The 22,894-nt window shown below is 44.5% G+C and overlaps 1 protein-coding gene across 1 annotated transcript; it reads left to right on the top strand.

Moving 5' to 3' along the window:
• Positions 1-239: 239 nt before the first annotated feature.
• LOC143990153 (uncharacterized) lies at positions 240-22,336 on the top strand. The gene is made up of 7 exons (XM_077490304.1): positions 240-249; positions 899-970; positions 3,739-3,822; positions 5,712-5,794; positions 11,901-12,335; positions 19,311-19,362; positions 20,856-22,336. The coding sequence occupies exons 2-7, from the start codon at positions 905-907 to the stop codon at positions 20,943-20,945; spliced, it is 810 nt and encodes a 269-aa protein (XP_077346430.1). The 5' UTR covers positions 240-249; positions 899-904; the 3' UTR covers positions 20,946-22,336.
• The last annotated feature ends 558 nt before the right edge of the window (positions 22,337-22,894 follow it).

The following is a 22,894-nucleotide window of genomic DNA, read 5'->3' as shown; positions in this document are numbered from 1 at the left end:
AGACAATTTTAAGATTCTCCTGATCATATAACTGCACCAAGTTGCAAAAACAGCAGACAATTGTGCAAAAAGTTTTATTATTAAGAATCAGGTTGCCTATGATAGTTAAGGACCTAATTCTCCCTCCTGTGTTCATCAAGAGAACAGAGGGCACCTGTGTGCATTTCTGTGAATCATCTGTCCACATATATAAAATGCAGGCAGAAGGGGCTACTTAGCAGATACAGAGTTGGAATATTGAAGGTGGTGGTGAGGAGCACAAAAAAACTTCTAATTTAATATTTTTAAGACAGTTTGAATGACTTGCTCTCTATTAAGTCAGTAGGATCTTGTAACCAGTTGCACATGATTGGAGCATCTGGACATTTGAGATTATTTTGTTTCTTGAGTCCCTCAAAAACTATATGAGGTCAAAGCTAAATGCTTTCAATTTGCATGTAATCAGGCGGACCCTTCTACCACATAGCTGAAGATAAATCTAAAGGAAATGGAACATCAAAAGTTGTATAGTGTGTATCCAGATTTACTGTTTAGGAAACCATTTGCTCATTTTGTTTAGCTATCAGTTGCTACACCTAATTATTTAACTACTAGTAATTTGTGTTGCTTGAGTATGTTCCAAAAAAACAAAAAAAAAACTGAAGTTGCAGCTTAATGAGAACTGCTAGCAAGAGGTTACATGTTGAAATTGAAAATGTAGCTTAGTCCTATATTGCTAATAAGTGGGTTGCTTCTGGTGACCTCTTTTACAAGTGCTAGTTGGTGTCCTACTGATCCAATGGCTGCAATACTTTGAGTTACAGCTCCAGTGCAAGAATGCAGTCAGCAGATTTCTTTTAAACTGTTTGCATGTTCACAAAATGTTAATAGAATTCTGATACAGCATTTTTGCTCCTAGGAAACCATGGACTGTATAAGGAAAATGATAAACAAACTTGGCAGGCGTTTGTCCTCAAACAAGCTCTTAAAGGTAAAATTTCAAACACTAAACCCCTTGCGTTATGTTTGCATATTAAAGGTGTTCTCTACTCTAGTGGTTCTCAATCTTAAGACCAAGACACCGCAAAATCTCCCAAAGCCTTCCATGTCCCGTTTAAAAAAAAAAATCTACTTTCCCATTAAAAGTGTTGGGTTAAGTGACTCTGCCGTAGACTTGGTGGCCCTATAGAGGGATGAGGGAGCAAGGGGCAACTGTGGAGGATGGGGGTCACTGAACTTTTGGAGGGTGGGGTCTTCATGGGGGGGACTAGAGTGCACTATGGAGGCTGGTGGGTACTGCAGTCTATGGGAGTAGGGAGGTGCTGTAGGAGCTTACAGAATCTGAAGCTGGCTGGAAGTTTGGGAGAACCACTGCTCTAATCAGAGGTGTGTGGGTATGTTCTCTCCATTCAGAAATAAGGAGTGATGTGGTTTGTATTACAAATGGCCTTCCCTAATATGGATATTGTACTAAATCTGTAGATGCATAAGAGCCAGAACATTTGCCAAATGGAAGCATGTATTTGATAATGTTGTCAGGGCCTCCGATTCCCTTTCTGGGAAATTATCCAATAATATAATCAAAGTAATTGGGAGCAGAGGCACTACTGCAACCAGCATATAAGCAGGGCTGTCTTTAATGTGAGGCAACTTCCCTGGGCCCAAAACCGCTGCCTAGGGTTGCCACCAGTAAATTTTAAGTGCAGTTTGTAAAAATCTATTTTTACAACTGTCTGTAAGAAATCGGCACCTCCACCAAAGGACACTGGGAGCATTGGGCAGGCACCAGATGGCTGCATTTCTTGATACTGCTCTTCTAGTCCTGGCTGCAGCCCTGTCATGGTGGTGTAATCTGTCCTCCGTTCCCTGCACAGCAAGTGCCCTGTGGCCACACACAGCTGACTGGCACCTGCCTGTTGTGGAGTGGTGAGCCCGACTGGTCTCAAATGAGTCGGCTTAGGTGAGACCACATACAGAGCACAAGTAAGAGCAGGAGGGATAGGTCGCGCTATGGAACTATTAGATATAGGTCTGGTAAGAGCAGCCTCTATTTAAATTTCAGCCCGATGTGGGTGAAACAGTAAAATGAAATGGGGGGGGGGGGGGGGGGGGAATAGACTTGGCGCTATACCATTCAAGATGATTATAATTTACATAAAATTTCCAGCATGCTGGTAAGTAATAAAAATAAATTCAAGATTTAAGAAGTATCCGAGTAACAGTAGTGATCTCTCTGTGTGATACCAGATGGTAGTCTATACTGAGAGAAATAGAAATATAAATATATATATATATATATATATATATATATATATTTCTATTTCTCTCAGTATAGACTACCATCTGGTATCACACAGAGAGATCACTACTGTTACTCGGATACTTCTTAAATCTTGAATTTATTTTTATTACTTACCAGCATGCTGGAAATTTTATGTAAATTATAATCATTATGAATGGTATAGCGCCAAGTCTATTTCCCCTCCCCTCCATTTCACATACAGAGCACACACTTGGCAGGTACCTTAACCCATAAACTGCTGGAAGGAGCAGTGTTCCTGCACTGATTTACTAGCCCAGGGGCTTGCCATTCTATTGTCACTCTACAATTTGAGGGGGCCCTGCACTGGAGAGATTAGTCTCTCTCCTAAATGGAGGGAGCCCTGTTCGTGATGACATCATAATTCCTCTTCCTGAGTGGTAACAATATGCTGTAACCTCTGTCAACCAAAGAAAATGTTTGCCCAGTGTCTAATGTCAAAGCTGGCCCTGCATATAACCATATAGATGCAGATCAATATGGAAATAATTGCTTTATATGTGAAGATCAATAATGGTAGTATGTATATTTAATGCACAAACAGGTGTTAACAAAGGGCTTGACAAAAGTCCTGGTGGAATTGTGCACATACATTATACCTGGGTATATATGGGTATATCCCAGATGAATGTTGCAGGGCCCCTGAGGATGATCATGATATGGTGTATGTCATGATACTGAAGACAAGATCAGCATGGGAAGAACCTCCAACCAGCCTGGAACACAGGTTCTTTCCAGCAAACACTGGTGTCCCAATGGAACTTGGGAATCATCCTATCTACTCTGAGTCTTAGTCACTAGTAGATTCTAATCTGCCATGCAATCTGTCCTCTATCAATTGGCCATCAGATGGCTAACCTGGCTAATCTGTCTCTAGGCTGTGCTGGTTATTGAGCCCCCGAGTTAAAACTAGCTATAGAATACCAGACTAGAAGGGATAGGGTTAATAAAATGACAGGAGTTGCATATAAACAGTCTTGTAATAAACCGGTACACCTGCTAATACTTAAAGATGACCATACACAATACAGTAGCACAGACCTATCTGGCACTTGGAGAAAATAGGATGTACACCTGTTACCAGAATTCATATACTGTACACACTTGAAGCTAATAGCAGCTGCCGTTAAACTATTATACTATAGGACTACATGCCTAATAGTCTCTGGTTCTGGTTTGGGTGAGGTACAGCAGCAGCCCCTACATGTATGAGGGCATGTGGCTCAGTTCTGTCATTATTTCCTAAACTCCCCTCCCATCAGTTTTTACAATCAGGGTTTCTGACCCAGCTAACGGGGCGGAGGACTGATCTGTAACCAAATTGTGTTAAGCACAGCCACTTGCAAATGGACAGGGCAGCACAATTTCTTGCCTTTTTATACTGTATGTGACAGTGTGTATAAAAAAGGCCTCATTTTTATTTGTTTTCCTTTTGACAGTGTGTTTTGTTGAACACTGCAGTTGAGCTCTTTGGTTGTATGAACTCTCCCTCTTTTGTTACACCAAATCAAAGCTATTATTGGGTAAGTTGTGGATTTTAAAATTGCCATCTTTAGATTTGCTTTAGAGTATTTTATTAACCAATATGTAGTGATTATGATGCCTATTAGTAAAGGGCAAACAGTACATAGTCACCCAGAGCATGCCACAAGCAAGTCTATGCCTGATAAGATTGTGTGTTCTAGGTAAGTGGCTCAAGTTCTGAAGCCACTGGATCAGCATTATAGCCAGGAAACACTTTCAGGAGGAGTTTGTTACAAGATCACAGGTAGCTTAATCACTCGGCTGACTTGATACCAGTGGAAAATTCCTTTGTGTGTCAGTATGCAGTGTGGTTTTTGTTTGTGTGCAATATCATTGTATGTGTGCATGCTGCAAACGCATACATAATCCTAGTATAATCCCTTCCCAGGTCAGTCTTTCCCCTAGAATAATCCTCCCCAGGGCTGCTAAGGCAGTGCAGCTAGTCCTTCTGTACTGGGCCCAGGCCCCATCAGTTTAAAAAGGGGGGGGGGGGGGTGGGCTGGGCACCTGCTGAGCAGTATGACTGGCTGTATTGTCTTATTGCAGACACCAAGCCTCTTCTGCCTCTTCTGCCTTCCTCTGCAGAACTAGCAGCTTCTCCTCCTCTTCCCCCTCCAGCTGCACTGCAGGGGGATTGGTCCTAGAACATGTGCCCCTTCCATCTGCTGTCCAGGCCCCCCCATTTGCTCCTTCTTCCCCCACAGTGCTGCTGGCTTTCCTCCTCTCCCACCAGCAGCTGCTACAGGCACACAGGTTTATTTCAGGATGGAGAGCAGGTGAGACATTTACTGGCCCTTCCTGAATAAACGGTGAGCAATCGGTACCAATCGCACCTGTGTCCATTTATTGCTGAAGCATGGTAAATGGTTTCATATGCTTCAATTTATGAATGAGCAGGAAGACTCAGCACTTCCTATTCTTTCATCTGTGCAGCTGATAAATCTATGTCCTCAGTCACTTTTGGCCTGTATGGGGCCCTGTGGGTTGTTTTTTGTTTTTTTCCCAGTAGCCCTGCCCACCCACTCCTGAGGTCAATCTGTACCTGCCCCCGGTCAGTCGGAGGACAGACTAACCTTCCAGGAAAATCCATGCAATAAAAATAAAATAAAAAATTAACTTGAGTGCTGGCAGGCAGGGGCGGACTGACCATTTGGCCACTCGGGCACTGGCAGAGGGCCCCGGGCCACTAGGGGGCCCCATCAGGTTTGCTAGCCTTAGTAAAACCAGGGACTGTATGTAAACTGTCTGTGTACAGACATGTTTCTGTGTGTGTGTGTGTATACTGTGGCCCCATAATCTCTTGATTGCTAGGGGCCCCATTAGTTGTCAGTCCGCCCCTGCTGGCAGGAGACCTGAAGTGAAGGCTGTGTCCATAGACTTAACAGAGCAAGGCTTGACCCATGCCCTCCCCCTGACCCCCCCCCCCCCCCCCCCCAACCACTGGCTGTGATTGACAGCAGTGTAAGCCAATGGCTCCTGCTATGTCTGTGCCTATGGGGGTGAGCAGAGCCACTGCTCTCGGGCACATCGCTACTTCAAGATCAGACTCGGGTAAGTAGAAGTGGGGGGCAGGGGGTGGGTGCAGCTGCACAGAGAATGTATTGAGGTAAAAGAACCTTCAGCCTTAACCACTTTAAATTATAATTTTTAAAGAGACAGGAGGTAAGAGGGCTACTTTGTGAAAGCAGAATAACTCTCCATTTTGACCAGAATCCGCTTGGAATGTAGCAAGTGATCTGGTTGCATAGATGGGTTTCAGACTAGCTTCAGCAAACAAACGACTTTAGGGATTTGTTCACTGTACTGCAAGTGCAATCTGAAAACAATGAAATTTACATTGTAAATACAATGTAGCTTTATGAAATTGTAATTGTGCTATTCTTTCTAGGAAAACTTTGATTACTATTCTACACTACCAGATGCCCACTTACAATGTCCCCAAATCACTGACACAGCTTTATCAACAGAAAGGTATGCCTGCATAAAACTTTAGGAAACATGTCAGTATAATCTGCTTGTAAAATGTCATTCACCTGAATGACCCTCCAATCAGGATAAATCGCCCAGGAGCATAGATAAATTGGGGGATAGGAGGGTTCAAACCCCCTTCTCCCCAAGTGTACATAGCACAAACTAGAGCTGAGAAGCACTGCCTTTTCCTAAGGTCACATGACCCAACCAGTATATGGCACCTCCAGTGAGTAGCTCATGGAGGGGGAAGATCTGTACTGGGAGTAGGGGCAATTATTTTTTTTGCCAGAACTGTAATATAAAAATATGGTGTATACTGGGAAAGAAAAGAGGGTCATGATTGTAGTGGGTTTCTTTTTTGTACAGTACATGGCATATGAAGGTTGCTAATGCTCAGTAATGAGTGTCCCCACTTACAAGGAGAAGGGAACAGACCACCAAGTACCAGTGTTAGTGGGAGCTGTGGCGGACCCATGTGGTCTCTTCCCAGGCCCTATGAGTGACACGTTTTGCTAGATGACTTGCTAGTCCTAGGGCATTGTTCTGGGTTAAGCATCACTTGTGGTTTGTATGGAGGAAAAGAAACTGAACACTTTAGACTACTTGGTTTTGTCTGCTGCATGACAAATACGTGCCGTGCATGGAAGGGACGCTTAAAACAAATTTTGCTTTAGGTCAACATTTTGGAAAGTATTAAATGTCTTGTTTTTCCTGTATTTTGTATAACTTTATTTTCTCATATCGTCTTCCAGGACAGCCTTTGAGATATAGGGCTCCTCCCTCCGGGACAGGAAACACGTCAAGCCAATTAAATAAAAGGTGTGGTCCTCCAGGCCCTCCACAGTTTTTGTTTCCTGCCGGACGGGAAGGTGCACGTATGGAACTGGTAAGGGGAGCTCCTTCTTAGGGGTTGGCCTGGGGGAGCACCTTGGTGGACCTAACCCTTAGCACCCCTCGGTCCGTTCGAAGGGAGGAGAGGGTAGCTTTCAGTCCCCGCTGCCATTTAAAACGTTCGGAGAGAACGGGACCCCGATGCGTGGCAATCTCCCCCTCGGTAACGCTAACCGCTCGTACCTGTCGGATGGCGGCGGGAGACGTTCGTTCCACCGACCGGTGTCTGGGTACTGTGAGCGGTACGTTCGTAAGGAACGCACGGCGTCTGGGTGGAGTTTTGCGTTCTGGCGTACAGAAGTGGGAGAGACGCACTTCCGCCGGATTCGCGTCATCAGGGGGCGCCGCAGGGCCTGTTCCAGTCCTTTGGGCGCGGCGGTGTGAAGGCTCAGAGACTGAGTGAGACACAGGAACCATGGAGAGTGCAGTTGTGCAGGTGGACTCCGGTTCAACAGGCTCCAGTACCTCTCAGGTAAGCTTGGTGAGGGCAGACCAGGACTTACACTGGGGGGTGGAGGGGTCACTCTGACCCGTAGTACCTTCCCGGGGTGGAGAACCTGCTGGTGAAGGGGGGCACTTCCTAGGCAGACCCTAGAAGCACAGTGGTGTGGTCAGGGGTGGTATGTTAATGGGACCCTGTTTTTCTTTGTTTTTAGGTTAAACAGGACAGAGCCCAGATACCTTTGCCCAGAAGGAAATGTGCTGTGTGCGGGGCTAAGTTAGGCACCGGTTGGGAGAAGCCGCTTTGCCCGGAGTGTGTCAGTAGCCTGGTGAAAGGACTCGGTGGCAGCTTGTCACAATGTGTTGACATCCGTAAAGGATGAGATTGCATCCACCTTCCAATCGTTTAAAAATATGATGGATAGGATGCAGGGTCCCTCTGTCTCTTTACCCAGGGCCGTGAGTATGCCTTCCTTATCCGAACCAAGTCAGGAGGAGGAGGTGGATAGGGAGAGGTTACCTAGGTCATTAGCCTCCTCTAGGACAGTCTACTTCGGAATCTGAGGGGGAGGAAGAGGCCATTAGATCAGCCAGATACAAGCTGTCTTTGGATGATGTGGGTGACCTCCTCAAGGCTATTTATGACACTTTGGAGATCAGGGAAGAACAGGTCCAGCTTTCAAAACACGACATGATGTATCAAGGGTCTAGTGTGCTGAAAGACAGGGTATTCCCCTTCCATAAATCGCTAGTTGAGGCGATTCTGCTGGAGTGGGAACAACCGGAAAAAAGGCCATTTTTTTTCAGGTAGCCTTAGAAGGAGGTTCCCTTTTGAGACGGATGCGGTGCATCCCTGGAACAAGGTTCCTAAATTAGATGCTCCCTTGGCTAAAGTCTCTAAGACAGATTTGGCCTTTGATATGGGTTCACTCAAGGACCCTATGGATAAGAGGGGAGATGTACTGCTTAAGAGAGCCTGGGATGCCTCTTCCATTGGGCTAAAACCAGCCTTAGCAGCTACCTGTGTGGCCAGAAACTTAGAGTGTTGGCTTACACAGTTACAATCGCATATTTCTGCGGGTACTTCTAGGCAACAGTTGTTGAAATCTTTTCCGCTACTGTTCAAGGCGGTGGGGTTTTTGGCCGATGCCTCTGCAGAATCAGTCAAATTGGCTGCTAGATCTGCAGCACTAGTAAACGCTGCCAGAAGGGCCGTTTGGCTTAAAACCTGGTCAGGGGACGCAGCTTCAAAATTGAAGTTATGCGGATTACCATTTTCAGGGGACCATTTGTTCGGGCCCGGCCTGCAAGAGGCGTTAGAGCGCACGCAGGATAGGAAGAAAGCTTTCCCAGAAAGGAAAGAGACCTGAGGGGAAACGCCTTTTTCGAGGCCCTAGACAGCAGAACCTGCAGGAAAGGGAGGTTCGCCCCAAAAAGAATCGGACGGGTCACAAGGGAAGGGGCAGAGGAGGAATCTTATTCAATCCTCCTCAACCCTCCCCTAAAAACCAGTGACTCCTGCGTCCCGGTGGGAGGAAGACTGGGGAAGTTCCTCCCACAATGGGATGCTTCAGCCGAAAGTCCATTCATTCGAGACGTAATAAGGAACGACTACAGGTTGGAGTTTGGTTCAGTTCCCCTCCCAAATTTTCAAGTAACAAGGTTACCAAGGGACCAAGAGAAGGCAGAGGCTTTGGGCCTTCTTCTGGGGGATCTGGTGGACCAAGAAGTACTGGTGCAGGTGCCTCAGGAGGAACGAGGCTTGGGGGTTTACTGCCACGTATTCGTGGTAAAGAAACCATCAGGAAAGTTCAGGTTAATACTGAATCTCCACCCCCTAAACAGATTCATAAAATACAAGTGGTTCCGGATGGAGTCAATCTTCTCGGTAACCAGGTTCCTGTTTCAGGGGTGTCACATGGCCACCGTGGATCTCAGGGATGCATATTTGCATATCCCGATTCATTGGGAATCTCAGATTCCTCAGGTTGGCGGTGAGGTTGAACACGGGTGTGTTACACCTCCAGTTTCAAGCTCTCCCCTTCGGGCTTTCATCCTCACCAAGGATCTTTACAAAGGTCCTGGCAGAGGCGCTAGCCCCGTTAAGGCTCAAGGCTATAACAGTGATCCCATATCTGGACGATCTACTGTTCATAGCCCAGTCGGCCCAACAGCTGCAGAGGGATGTACAGGAGGCCCTGGTTTTCCTACGCTCACTGGGGTGGCTGATAAACCAGGAAAAATCCCAGCTGACCCCCTCACAGGAGGTCCTGTATTTAGGATACAGGATTTCTTCGGTGGAAATGAGGGTATTTCTTCCGACGGAGAAGATCTGCAAGCTAGAACAGGCGGTAGCCCAGCTTCAATCTGGTCGGGAAGCCCAGATCAGGGAGGTTATGAGAGTCCTGAGTTTGATGACATCATGCTTTCCAGCAGTGGCCTGGGCAAGGCATCATCAGCGTCCTTTACAGAGACTCATGCTCCGTTATTGGGATGGCAGGCAGCAGAGCCTGGATCAGGTTATGCCCCTATCCTCGGCAGTCAGGAGGTCTCTGTGGTGGTGGTGGGCCCAGGTGAACCTAGACAGGGGTCTTCCCTGGTCCCCACAAGCTACGGTGGTGGTCACGACCGATGCCAGTGCACTGGGTTGGGGTGCCCACCTAGAGGGAATCTTAGCCCAAGGTACCTGGTCGAACCTAGAGACAGGTCGTTCCTCAAACCAGAAGGAGCTTCTGGCAGTTTGGAAGGCTATAGAAACCTTCCAGTCCCAGTTACAGGGCAGGGACCTGCAAGTTCGCTCAGACAATGTGGCAACAGTAGCCTACCTGAACAAGCAAGGGGGAACCAGAAGCCCCACGCTGCAGGTAATTGCGGACAGAATCTTCTGCTCGGCAGAGAAGAACTTGTCCTCAATATCAGCCATTCACCTAAAGGGAACTCAGAATTTGCTGGCCGACTTTCTCAGTCGCCAGAAGTTGGGTCAGGACGAGTGGTCCCTCAACAAGGAAGTGTTCGAGGAGATTGTGTCATGCTGGGGAAGGCCAGAAATAGACCTATTTGCAACAGAAGGCAACAGGAAGGTGACACAATTTTTTTCGGTTCACCCACAGGATCAGGCCAGGGGGATGGACGCCCTTGCCAATCCATGGACGTTCGGCCTGTGTTATGCCTTTCCACCTGTAAGGATGGTGGCGGAGGTCCTGCAGAAGTTCTGATCGGAAGCTACGGACCTCATTTTAGTGGCTCCTTTTTGGCCAAGGAGACCCTGGTTTGCCAGCATAAAGAGATTGGCTGTTCATCCTCCGCTGTTTCTACCAGTCAGGGAGGACTTACTTTCCCAGGGGCCAATCCTGTGTCCTCAGAGGCTCAAGCTTGCGGCCTGGTATCTGAGGAACAGATCTTAAGATCACAGGGTTTCTCAGAAAGCGTGATTAAGACCTTGTTAGAATGCCGTAAACCAGTTACTAGGGCAATTTACGCCAAGGTAGGAAAGGGGTTTAATTCCTGGTTACGAGAACAGGGAATTGCAAGTCCTGGGGTCCCGGCAGTCCTAGACTTTCTACAAGCAGGGGTAGAGCTGGGCCTATCAGCACTCTAAAGGTACAAGTGGCGGCCTTAAGTGTTTCCTTCAGTCCTCCCTTCAGCAGAATCCATTTGTCAGGAACTTCTTCAAGGCTTTATCTAGATCCAGGCCTGTGAGAATGAAGACCTGTCCTACTTGGGATTTGGCCTTGGTTCTTTGGGCTTTGACCCAAGATCCATTTGAACCATTAGAGGGAGCATCACTTAAGTGGATGGTACTAAAGACTGTGTTTTTGATAGCGATCACGTCAGCTAGAAGGGTCAGTGATCTGCAGGCGCTCTCGTTCAGAGCCATTTCTGTTAATCTTAGAGGACAGGGTAGTACTTAAGACTGACCCTAGTTTTCTTCCTAAAGTGGTGTCCACTTTTCATAGGACACAGGATATTATTTTGCCAACCTTTTTCTCAACCTCAGACGAGGACGAGGTGAGATCTTTAAGTTTGTTAGACGTCAGGAGAAGTCTATTAATTTTTCTAGAAGCCACTAGGGTCTTCAGGAAGTCAGACTCACTTTTTGTTAATTTTTCGGGCGCCCGCAAGGGTTGCAAGGCGTCCAAAGCGTCTATCGCCAGGTGGATACGAATGGCGATAGTTAAAGCCTATGAGTTAGAGGGGAAGCAGGCACCCTTAGTTAAGGCACACTCTACAAGGGTGGTTTCCGCATCGTGGGCAGAGAGGGCTGGAGCCTCTCCGGAGGAGATCTGCAAAGCGGCAACGTGGTCCAGCTACTCAACGTTTGCAAGACATTACCGTCTGGATTTATGGTCTGATAAAGAGCAGACTTTTGGACATAAGGTCCTCCAGGCAGTGGTCCCGTCCTGACAAGGTGAGCTCCTTGCTTATCTCAAAGGCTGTCCTGGAAGACGATATGAGAAAACCGGAGTTTGACTTACCGGTAACTCTTTTTCTAGGAGTCTTCCAGGACAGCCTGGCTTCCCACCCAAAGTTGTTTAAGTTGGACTAAGTGGTGAGGATGTGTATTAACATGATTGTTAGTGGGTTATGTCTTTCAGAGCCTCCCGGCGGTTCTTGGAGGAAAACTGAGGGCCTGGAGGACCACACCTTTTATTTAATTGGCTTGACGTGTTTCCTGTCCCGGAGGGAGGAGCCCTATATCTCAAAAGCTGTCCTGGAAGACTCCTAGAAAGAGTTACCGGTAAGTCTAACTCCGGTTTTTTTGTTTTTTCCCCAGCTCAGACACATTAGCGAATTTAGATGGGAATACCTTGTCATGCACAGCTGCAGAGAATGAACCAACAATTAATACTGAGCCACAGGTTACACAACAGATCTTCTATTTCTTGGTTCCTGCAGATTTAATTTCACATGTTGTCATACAGGACCATTGTGATACAGAAATCGTGTATGATTTACTGAATTGTGTACAAGAAATTGATATTACACCTAGTATTGTCTGGGACAGTTATGATCTCCATGTTTCAAACAAGAAAAATAGCTGTGTGCTTGGAAATGAAACCATACGGACCCTGGATGATGGTGATGCAGACATCTCCTTGTATGATTTACTGAGCTATGTAGATGGAATGGATGCTACACCAAGTATCTTCTGGGACAGTTATGATCTCCATGAATCAAACCACGAATTAAGTTGTGTGCCTGAAAATGGGTGAGTATGGTGATTTATTTATGACATGATTACAAATTTAGAACCTATTTTATACCAATAGAAATGTACAAAAAAAACAGCGCAAAGCTCAATTTACATCTATGCATGTTGCTTTTGAGCCTTTCTGCAGTGCTTTCTGTGTGTTCTCAATTGGCTTTAGGGCTGGCCTTTGACTGGGCCATTCTAACACGTGGATATGCTTTGCTCTAAAACATTCCATTGTAGTTCTGGCTGTATGTTTAGGATCATTGTCCTGCTGGAAGGTGAACCTCTGCCCCAGTCTCTTGCAGACAGGTTTTCATCTAAAATTGCCCTGTATTTGGCTCCATGCATCTTCCCATCAACTCTGACCAGCTTTCCTATCCATGCTGAAGAAAAGCATCTCCACATGATGCTGTTACCACCATGTTTCACGGTGGGGATAGTGTTTCCAGGGTGATATGCAGTGTGTTTTATAAAAACAAAATGTGTAGCGCTAAAACTATTGAAAATAAAGTACAAGTGAAAAAACAGTGCAAGTGAGAAGCATAATAAAATAAGTCTTTTGTGATAAAAGGCAAAAACAATTAAACAGTCCAGTCAGACAATGAAGACCCATAAGGAAGTCCAATGAGAAACTGCAAAAAATCCACCAGCTGAAGTGAGCAAGTGGTTTTTAAATAAAGTGCTCAGAAGGCAGCCACCACATCCCAGTGAAATGGATACTCACCAGAAAAGATGGCTGCCATTACAGCAGCATGCATGTATTGGCTAAATGTGTCATCCAGTGAGGGATATACAAGCCAATCCAGCAATAGATCATTGCAGTATTGCTGCTGTCTTGGAGCCAACTCCTCCTCCTGCTCTAAGTACCAGAGGGGAAAGTAGTTGTGTATACCAATTGTTTGTGTCAGCAGCCATTTTTTGCCACAGTGCAGAAACCTTTTGGGGTTTTCTCCTAGTGTTTTCTGCCACACATGGCATTTTGCTTTTAGGCCAAAAAGTTTGATTTCTCACCTGACCAGAGCACATTCTTCCACATGTTTATGGTGTCCCCTACATGGCTTCTCAAACTGCAAATGGGACTTCTTATGGCTTTCTTCTTGCCACTCTTCCATAAAGGCCAGATTTGTGGAGTGCATGACTGTCCTATGGACAGATTCTCCTACGCCACACTTTTCAGATATTTGTAAATTTTAAAAACATTTATCAATCTTTCATTCCACTTTGTATTGGTCCATCACATAAAATCCCAATAAAATTTGTTTTTGGGTGTAACATAAGTGGAAAAGTTCAAAAGGTATAAATACTTTTTCAAGGAACTGTAGCTATAAATATACCACATGGAAAAGCCTGCTTAATGCCATTCCCAAGACTTGCTGCTGTCATGTACAGTGGCCCATTGAGATGCAGTAGAAAAGGCAGATGCACATAGTTTTGTTAGCTGATAAAAAAAAAAAAAAAAAAAAAAAAAATTGTTTTTTTTTTCTTCTGCTGGCATTGTTCCAAAATCCTTTTGGACTACAGAAAACCTGCCCCCTATTGTTATGGGAAAGGGAGTACCCAGTAGTCCTAACACCTAGCTAAAGTGACAATGCTGCTGCTCCAAAGATGCAGAACAGTGTTGGAATGTCACCCTAAAACAGAGTGCTGTTACTGGCAGGATTACCAGGTGAAAGCCTGAAGGGAGAAGGCAAATGCAATAATGTAGCCCTCACAAGGCCTGATTAAGCTGCAATAAATTGTTCTTGGGTTGATGTGTACTTTAAGTGCCATAACAATTTTGGACATTAAAACCCAGAAACAAAAATGTGATACTGCAGCTTGCCAATCTTTGTATGTTTTCACTGCATTAGCATGTCTTTGTCAAACCATTCTGCTTTAAACTGGGCATAAGGGACATTTGGGAGTTAGGAGAAAACTGTTGTATTTCAATTGTGGCTGAGCCCCATGCATTAAATGTTGTGGAATGGAGTTTTTTTTTTTTTTTTTTTTTGCCCTTTATTGGTTTTTACAGTTTTAGTTATATTTTTATATGGAAAAATGACCTGCCTCAATCTGGGAAAGAGGGGTGTACTTGCAGATTTTGATTATCTCCTTTTGTAGACGAGACGCCACTGATCATCTGCCATGAGCAGGTCCTCTTTGCCTTGCAGCTGCTGCCAGTTTACCCAGAGCAGTCACTGTGCATGCTGCACCGACCTCGGAGCAGTTTATAGGCTACTTTTTATGTAAGCGGACACTAAAAATGTAGTTACATTCTGACACTCATCTGTTGCATGTTTCATGAGCATATCCCTATCTTTTGGTGAGGAGCTGATGAGGCAAACCTGTCCTCAGGACCCACTAACAGGCCAGGTTTGCAAGATAACTGAAATGCATCACAGGTGATAGCATTTGCTGCTCAGTGATTGTAGTATTCTAATCTGCATCTCCCCAAGGTAATACATAAAACCTAGCCTGTTAGTGGGCTCTGAGGACAGGGTTGATGGCCACTGCCCTAGAGTCAGCCCAGATCGCCCCACGAGCATTGTGCTAATCTGACTTTATACCATTGATTGTGTTGCCTTTCCACTGGCCTTGTGTGCTGTTTTGTATTGGTAATTTTACAAGATTGTCTGTTTTTACATACTAGCATATTTAGAATAACAAATTGAAGCCAAAGTCCAGCTCGCACAAGCAATTAATGACAGCCCTTTTTACTTTCATTGAAAAAAAAAGTCCCAAATTTTGGGGAGTTCCCAGAAAAGTAGAAATCTTCCAATGGGGATCACCAGGGGATTCCTTTAATTTGTTCTTCCTGCTTTTCTATGGGACAGAAAATGAAGGCCAATCTCTGCAATGGGAGACAGTGGTGAAGAAAAATCTGACTGGATATAATTCTCCCCTTGTTCTATCCAAAATTAGAGTTTTGCCTACAGTTCTACTTTATCTGATTTTGTAGGAGTGCTTTTTTTTTTTTTTTTTTTTTCTGTTGACTCAAGAACCTAAAGAAAACTAATGCTGCCATCACGTGTAAGAATTGGAAAACTGCAATATAATTTGCTTCTGGGTTTGATGCCACCTTAACCACTTCAGGACCGCCGTATTGCCAATGTACGTCAGCACAATGGCACAGGCAGGCACAATCACGTACATCTACGTGATTGCCTTCCAGCGGGTGGGGGGTCCGATCGGACCCCCTCCCGCTGGTTACGGCGGTCTGATTCGGTCCAGGAGTGCTCCGTGATGAGGGGATGGCCGTTGGTTTTCGGCCACCCCCTCTGGATCGCTCCTGGCCAATGAGAAGCTTCCTCCCCTGTGTATTGTTTACACAGGAAGGAGGAAGTTATGTCATTCTCCTCGGGGCGGTCTTTTTGACCGGACTACGAGGAGAAGAGTAAAAGTAAGTGTGCACCAACACTACACTGACATGTAGGTACACACAGGCACACAAACCCCCCCCGATCGCCCCCCGATCCCCCTCCCCCCCCCCCCCCCCCCAGTCACAGTGTCACTGATTGCATTGATCATTTCTTTACTGATCAATGCATTCAGTGTGAGTTGTGACAGTAAAAACTGTCAGGACAGTTAGTGTTAGGTCCAGGGTAGCCCCCTATCACCCCCCCAATAAAGATTTAACCCCCTGATTGCCCCTAGAGTTAACCCTTTCACCCCCTTTTGCCAGTGTCACTAAGCGATCATTTTTCTGATCGCTGCATGTGTCGCTAGGTAGCTAGTTATTTTTTTAGGTTCACCGCCAGGTTTTTATATCGCTAGGTACCCCGATATACTACCCAATAATGGGTTTAACCCCCTGATTGCCGCTAGTTAACCCTTTCACCCCCTTTTGCCAGTGTCACTAAGCGATCGTTTTTCTGATCGCTGCATTAGTGTCGCTACAGTCGCTAGGTAGCTAGTTATTTTTTTAGGTTCACCGCCAGGTTTTTATAGCGCTAGGTACCCCGATATACTACCCAATAATGGTTTTAACCCCCTGATTGCTGCTAGTTAACCCTTTCACCCCCTTTCACCAGCGATCACAGTATAAGTGTCACTGGTGACGCTGGTTAGCCAGTTAGTTATTTAGGTTCCCCGTCAGGTTTTTATATAGCGCCAGGGACCCCCATATACTACCTAATAAAAATTTGAACCCCCTGATTGCTCCTAGTTAACCCTTTCACCACTGATCACCGTATAAGTGTTACGGGTGACTCTGGTTAGTTTGTTTTTTATAGCATCAGGGCACCCACCATTTATTACCCAATAAAGGTTTAACCCCCGATCACCCGGCGGGTGATATCAATTAGGTTTTAGGGTCAGGGTCTGCGTCGCCCCAGGCAGCGCTAGGTTAGTGCCAGTACCGCTAACACCCACACGCAAAGCATACACCTCCCGTAGTGGTATAGAATCTGAACAGATCAATATCTGATCTGATCAGATCTATACTAGCGTCCCCAGCAGTTTTGGGTTCCAAAAAAACGCATTGTTAGCGGGATCAGCCCAAATACCTGCTGGCACCTGCGTTTTGCCCCTCTGCCCAGCCCACCCAAGTGCAGTATCGATCGATCACTGTCACTTACAAAACACTAAACACATAACTGCAGCGATCGCAGAGTCAGGCCTGATCCCTGCCATCGCTAACAGGTTTTTTGGTAGCATTTTATATTCAAATCCGGAAGGCAGTGCTTGGTTTTCGGGGTCCCGTACGTGGCTAGGCTCCCAAAAAGTCCCCCACATGTGGTATCCCCGTACTCGGGAGAAGCAGCAGAATTTATTTTGGGGTGTAATTTGACTTCTGCCCATAGCATGTGTGAGCAATATATCATTTAGTGACAACTTTGTGCAAAAAAAAAAAGTTTAATATTCCCGCAACTTTTGGCAAAATATAAAATATTCCATGGACTCAACATGCCTCTCAGTAAATAGCTTGGGGTGTCTACTTTCCAAAATGGGGTCATTTGGGGGGGTTTTGTGCTATTTTGGCATTTTATGGCCTTCGAAACTGATAGGTAGTGAGGAGTTAAATCAAAAATTTGCACCCTTAGAAATCTTGAAGGTGGTGATTGGTTTTCGGGGTGCCGTGCGCGACTAGACTCCCAAAAAGTCCCACACATGTGGTATCCCCATACTCGGGAGAAGTAGCGGAATATATTTTGGGGTGCAATTCCACATATAACCATGGCATGTGTGAGCAATATATCATTTAGTGACAACTTTTTGTAAAAAAAAATTTTTTTTTTTTTTTTTTGTCATTATTCAATCCCTTAGGACAAAAAAAATAAATATTCAATGGGCTCAACATACCCATCAGCAATTTCCTTGGGGTGTCTACTTTCCAAAATGGGGTCATTTGGGGGAGATTTGTACTGCCCTGCCATTTTAGCACCTCAAGAAATGAGATCGGCAGTCATAAATTAAAAGCTGTGTAAATTCCAGAAAATGTACTCTAGTTTGTAGACGCTATAACTTTTGCGCAAACCAAAAAATATACGCTTATTGACATTTTTTTTACTAAAGACATGTGGCTGAATAAATTTTGCCCTCAATGTGTGACTAAAATTTAGTTTATTCGATTTTTCTTATAACAAAGAATCTTTTTCAAAATTTTCGCTCTTTTTCCATTTATATCGCAAAAAAAAAATCGCAGAGGCAATCAAATGCCATCAAAAGAAAGCTCTATTTGTGGGAAGAAAAGGACGCAAATTTCGTTTGGGTGCAATATTGCATGACCGCGCAATTACCAGTTAAAGCAGCGCAGTGCGAAATTGCAAAAAGACCTCTGGTCCTTAAGGTATTTATTGGTCCGGAGCTGAAGTGGTTAAAGTGGTTGTAAACCCTTACAAACCACTTTGACCTACAGGTAAGCCTAGATTAAGGCTTACCTGTAGGTCCAAGAAATATCTCCTAAACCTATACGGTTTAGGAGATATTTGCCCGAAGACAGGCACCACTGTCTACGGCACATGCGCCGTAGATAGTGGCGCGCAGGCGCACTGAGCGCGGCATTTCCAACAACAGAGCTGCCACGCGTGTCAGCTCCCATGCGCGCTGTCGGCTCCCGAATGACAGTGGCTGAGCTGCGAGACCCCACCGAAAAGATGGATGCGCCGGACTACAGGGGACAGCAGTGACATCGCTGGCTCCTGTGTCAGGTAAGTGACACATAATGGGCTACTATGCGATGCATAGTAGTCCATTATGCTTTGCCTTTGCAGGGAATGAAAGAGGAAGTAAACCCATTAGGGTTTACTTCCTCTTTAAAGCATTACGTTTTACTGGGCTTCCAAGTGCAAACAAAACATAACCGCCCCTGGTGTTGCCTACAACTGCAGCAGGGTGTTGAGTGCCATTGCAAAATGACAATGCCATAAAGATGACCAACCTGAATGGGCACTAGTCATATGCCTACATGCACTGTAAGCCTATGATGAAGTGAACCTGATACTGACAGGGGTAAAACATAGGTTCATGTTAAGGCCGCTAACCATAAAAAAAACTGCCTTCTGTAAGCTTCAGTTAAAGTCGTTGAGTGGCCTTAGGTGATGGAGATTAAACCAATCCTACATAATCTGCACCTGTTTATCTGTGGCCTTCTTCTCTACTGCCAGTCAAAATGCAGAATTTATAAAGCTTATCTGTTCTCACACAGCACACCAGAACTGAGCTGAGGCTGTCGGTCAGCTGGAGCTCCCTCCCGTGTCACCATTTTTCTCGGTGTGTCAGGGAAAATTGTCACAAGTGATCCATGCTGATGGTTGCAATAAAGCAGCAGACAGAAATTATACTTGGTGCTCTTAATTGAGACATGTACATACTAGAGGGCTATGCTTTGTTCAGATTTGATGTCTGGGGTTTACAAGCACTTTAAGTAAATGGGCTTTAGCTGTAATTTATCTGTTTGGGCTTTTAATTTTGAGTCTTCATGAATTAAATGTACTGTTGAGAATTTAGGCCATAAACCCTATACAGAGTGATTTTATACATTTTTATTTTTATTTTTTCCCCCAATTTTAGCTGGAGCACATCGCATGAAGAATTCTGCAGCTACGATGATTTGATGCTCATGGTATAGTAACCACTACTAAACATGTGTATCTGTAGTGATCATCTAGGGATCCATTCTATTAGGCAATTGACGTTTAAAGTAGTTGTAAAGCTATGTTATGATATAGATATCCCAATAGCTAAATGTACCTTTTGAGTAATCTGTGTAATTGCAAAAAATTTTACTTTTTTGTATCCTGGAAGACGCAGGTCATGTGATGGCTTTTCCTAGCTCAGCATATCAGACCTGTGAGTGGGAGTGTCCACATCGATGGGCTTGTCACTTTTGTAAATGGCCTTTGCTTGCGAGCATTGGCATTTTCAAGGTAAACAAATTCCAGCACACCTGTAAGTCCACAATAAAGTTAACCTGCATTCTGGGAAAGCCGCTTTGACGTAAGGATGGGCAGGGGCATGGCTACATACTAATTATGTAAGATACAGCTGGGCTGTGTACTTGCATAGCCTGCCTGCATCTCAGGATGACGAGAAGCAAACTGACCATGCTAGAACGGATCAGCTTCCATGTGTAGCATGGTCAGTTTTTAACCAGGTGAAGTGGCAGGATCAACCAAGTAAGAGTACAAGCACAAATAACTTGTTTATATCAAAATCGTTTAAAGAGACGCATTACATTTTTTGCAAACCCTTCAAAGCTGAACTCCAGGTATTGATTTTATTGCAGTTACATTGGTCCAGCTTGAACTATATTAGGTTAAGTATGCATATGCCATACCTGTGAGATGGCTGCAGAAGGGGAACCACTGTAGATGCCAATACTAAAACCCTAAAAGTGAACCTTGCATTATTCTGGATAATGTGCTTAGTGGCTGTCTTTCTATATAGCAGTGTTTCATAATTCCAGTCCTCATGGCCCACTAACGGGTCATGTTTTCAGGATTTCCCTCAGATGAAACAGCTGGGGTAATTACTAAGGCAGTGAAACTCATCAAATCACCTGTGCAAAATAATGGAAAGCCTAAACATGACCTGTTAGTGGGCTATGAGGACTGGAATTGAGAAACCCTGCTATATAGTAACATGGGGTTTGCTTGCTTGGCATGTGCACTATTCATAGCATTTACTTGTGTAGTTTTATGAATGCAAAGTGGGGAGGTGATGTCCCAATCTCTACCTCACCTAAGCAAAGCCTTGCAATCATTGAGAATGTAAGGTGCTGTGAATGGCTCCAATGCTGAGCAAGTCCCCCGCCTCCACTGTGGTTACTAAACAGCACCTTGGCATGGGTTTCAGGAGATGGGAATCTCTACAATAGTGGTGTAGACGTTGCATAATAGAGCTCCCCAGAATGCAGCACCATAAATAAGTAATTGTTTGCAGAGACCTGAGGGTTATTTTTTATAAATGATAAAAACCTGTAATGCCATATGTAATAACTTCCTGGCTATTAAGTTCTTCTTCCCCCTTCAAGGTAAAATTGTAACACATTGCATTTACCTCTTGCTGTTCTGTTAAATGGTCTCCTTTAAATGTTTTTTTAATTTTTTTTTTTAGGATGTATCCACACTATTCGAATGTAGAGAGAAACCAGTGTCATCTACACCATGGATCCGTAGAAGAAAAAAGTGTCTTGCATTTTTTTAGGACTCGGCTATATACATCTGCAATATGTCCCATTGATCTAAATGTATAGGGCACCTATAGCCAGCATTTATATCTACAAAGTTCCAAGTCACAGCTACTGTCAGACCTACTGTTAACACCACCTACTCCACTAGGCACACTGCGGTTGATTTTACTTAAAAACTGGTGCAGCTCTGCATGGTAGCCAATCTCCTAATGTTGGCCTGTTTTAAGCTTTGACAAAAAAACCTGCAAGCTGACTTTCTATGCAGAGCTGCACCAGATTTTGCACTTTCCGGTTCTAGTAAATCTACCCCAGTCTGCTCCTGATCATCTATCTTTCTTCTCACTTATCTGACACATAAACCTTCACAGAAGCTCACTGATTAAGCACAGCAGATTGATTTCTCCTGATCATATCTATACCTTTCTGATTGGTGTGTACCTACTTATTTTTTTAGCCCCCCCCCCCCTTCCATCACTATGAACAATATTTATTGTGGGAACATGATCTAACTATCTAGTTGCCTCTGCTGTGCATGTCCTTGACTATTAGATTTGAGAACACCTGCAATTTTGCATTTACCTGTCAAGTGTTGATTGCAGAATTATTTTCATGGTTCCTTAGTTTACCTGGACCTTTTGGGATGAACTGTTTTTGTCCATGGAGGGCAAAGCAAACACGGTCACTTTAAAGCCCAGTCCTGGCTTGGCTGTTGGGTATGATCCCTAGTGGGAGCTTGCACATTTGTCACTGCTAAGTGATGGCACTGGTCCTTTTGTAAAGGATCAGTGGCATCCAGCTGTAACTATCGGGTATTTCAGTTACTCATGGCAGGGAGAAAATGTGACTATATAGGGTACTGGGAGACTGAATCTTAAAAGCAAACCAGTGTTTTGCCTGTTGACTGGGTTTGCCGGTCCAGGGACATGTAGCTGAATATATAGATCTCTACTAAGTCATACCATCATTATCACATATTTCACTGAAGTTTGATTGCATTTGCATGTACAATGATTTTACAGTTTGTTTGTTTTTTCACTCACACGGGTGGTATAAATGTACTATGACTTTCACATGCGTTTCATGTTTGGCTGTTGTGGTGTTTTTGTTTTTTTTTTTGTTTGTGAATTTTGTTTGATCTCCTCCCCCTTCCCCATTGAACAAATACACCCCCCCCCCCCCCCAACCTAAAAAAAATGGTGGTTTGCACTTAAGTACACAAGGACAATTTCACATAATTTACTTCACTATCACTTTATTTTTTTTTATTTAAATGGTTGACAAGAAAATGTGTTTTATTTATTTGCATGATTGTTAACATGTGAACCCTAGGGTTTTAGAAAGCTGTGTAGTCTGACTCTGTATATCATAGCAATTTAATTTTTAATAAAATATATTTTATATAAAGTATATGTATTCTGCTTTTTTGTATTTTTAAAGACCATATTTGACTTCCTGTTGGATTGACAGACCAGATGTATTTGGTGTTCTAATTTGTGAGTGCTTTAAGAATCTGGTGTTGGTGGAAGTACAGTGGGGGAAATATTTGATCCCCCCCCCCCTGCAGATTTTGTAGGTTTGCCCACTTACAAAGAAATGAAGGGTCTCTTATCGGTGTATTTTAAATGATGGAGACAGAATATTGACCAAAAATACAGAAAACACATGATACAAATGTTATAAATGGAGTTGGTGTAGTGCAGTGAGTGAAGTAAGTATTTGATCCCCAAGCAAAACCTGATTTTGGTGGAGAAACCCTTGTTGGCAAGCAGTGGCGGCTGGTGCTGAACATTTTTTTCACTTACCATATCTCAGTGGGGCAGCGGGTGACAACAGTGAGCTGTATTCTCCATGCATCTCCTCCCCTCCAATCACAGCATCTGTCGTTTCTGCCAATCAGGTGATGGGTAGCACACCAGCACTTCCTGATTGGTGGTTCAGTGTTAGAACAGCAAAATATTTGCCG

Source organism: Lithobates pipiens, unplaced genomic scaffold (assembly GCF_037356315.1).
Source record: "Lithobates pipiens isolate NorthernLeopardFrog02 unplaced genomic scaffold, aLitPip1_a1.2 Scaffold_18, whole genome shotgun sequence".
Lineage (NCBI taxonomy): Eukaryota > Metazoa > Chordata > Amphibia > Anura > Ranidae > Lithobates > Lithobates pipiens.
Note: the sequence above shows the minus strand (reverse complement) of the source record. Positions and strands in the feature narration are given on the sequence as shown.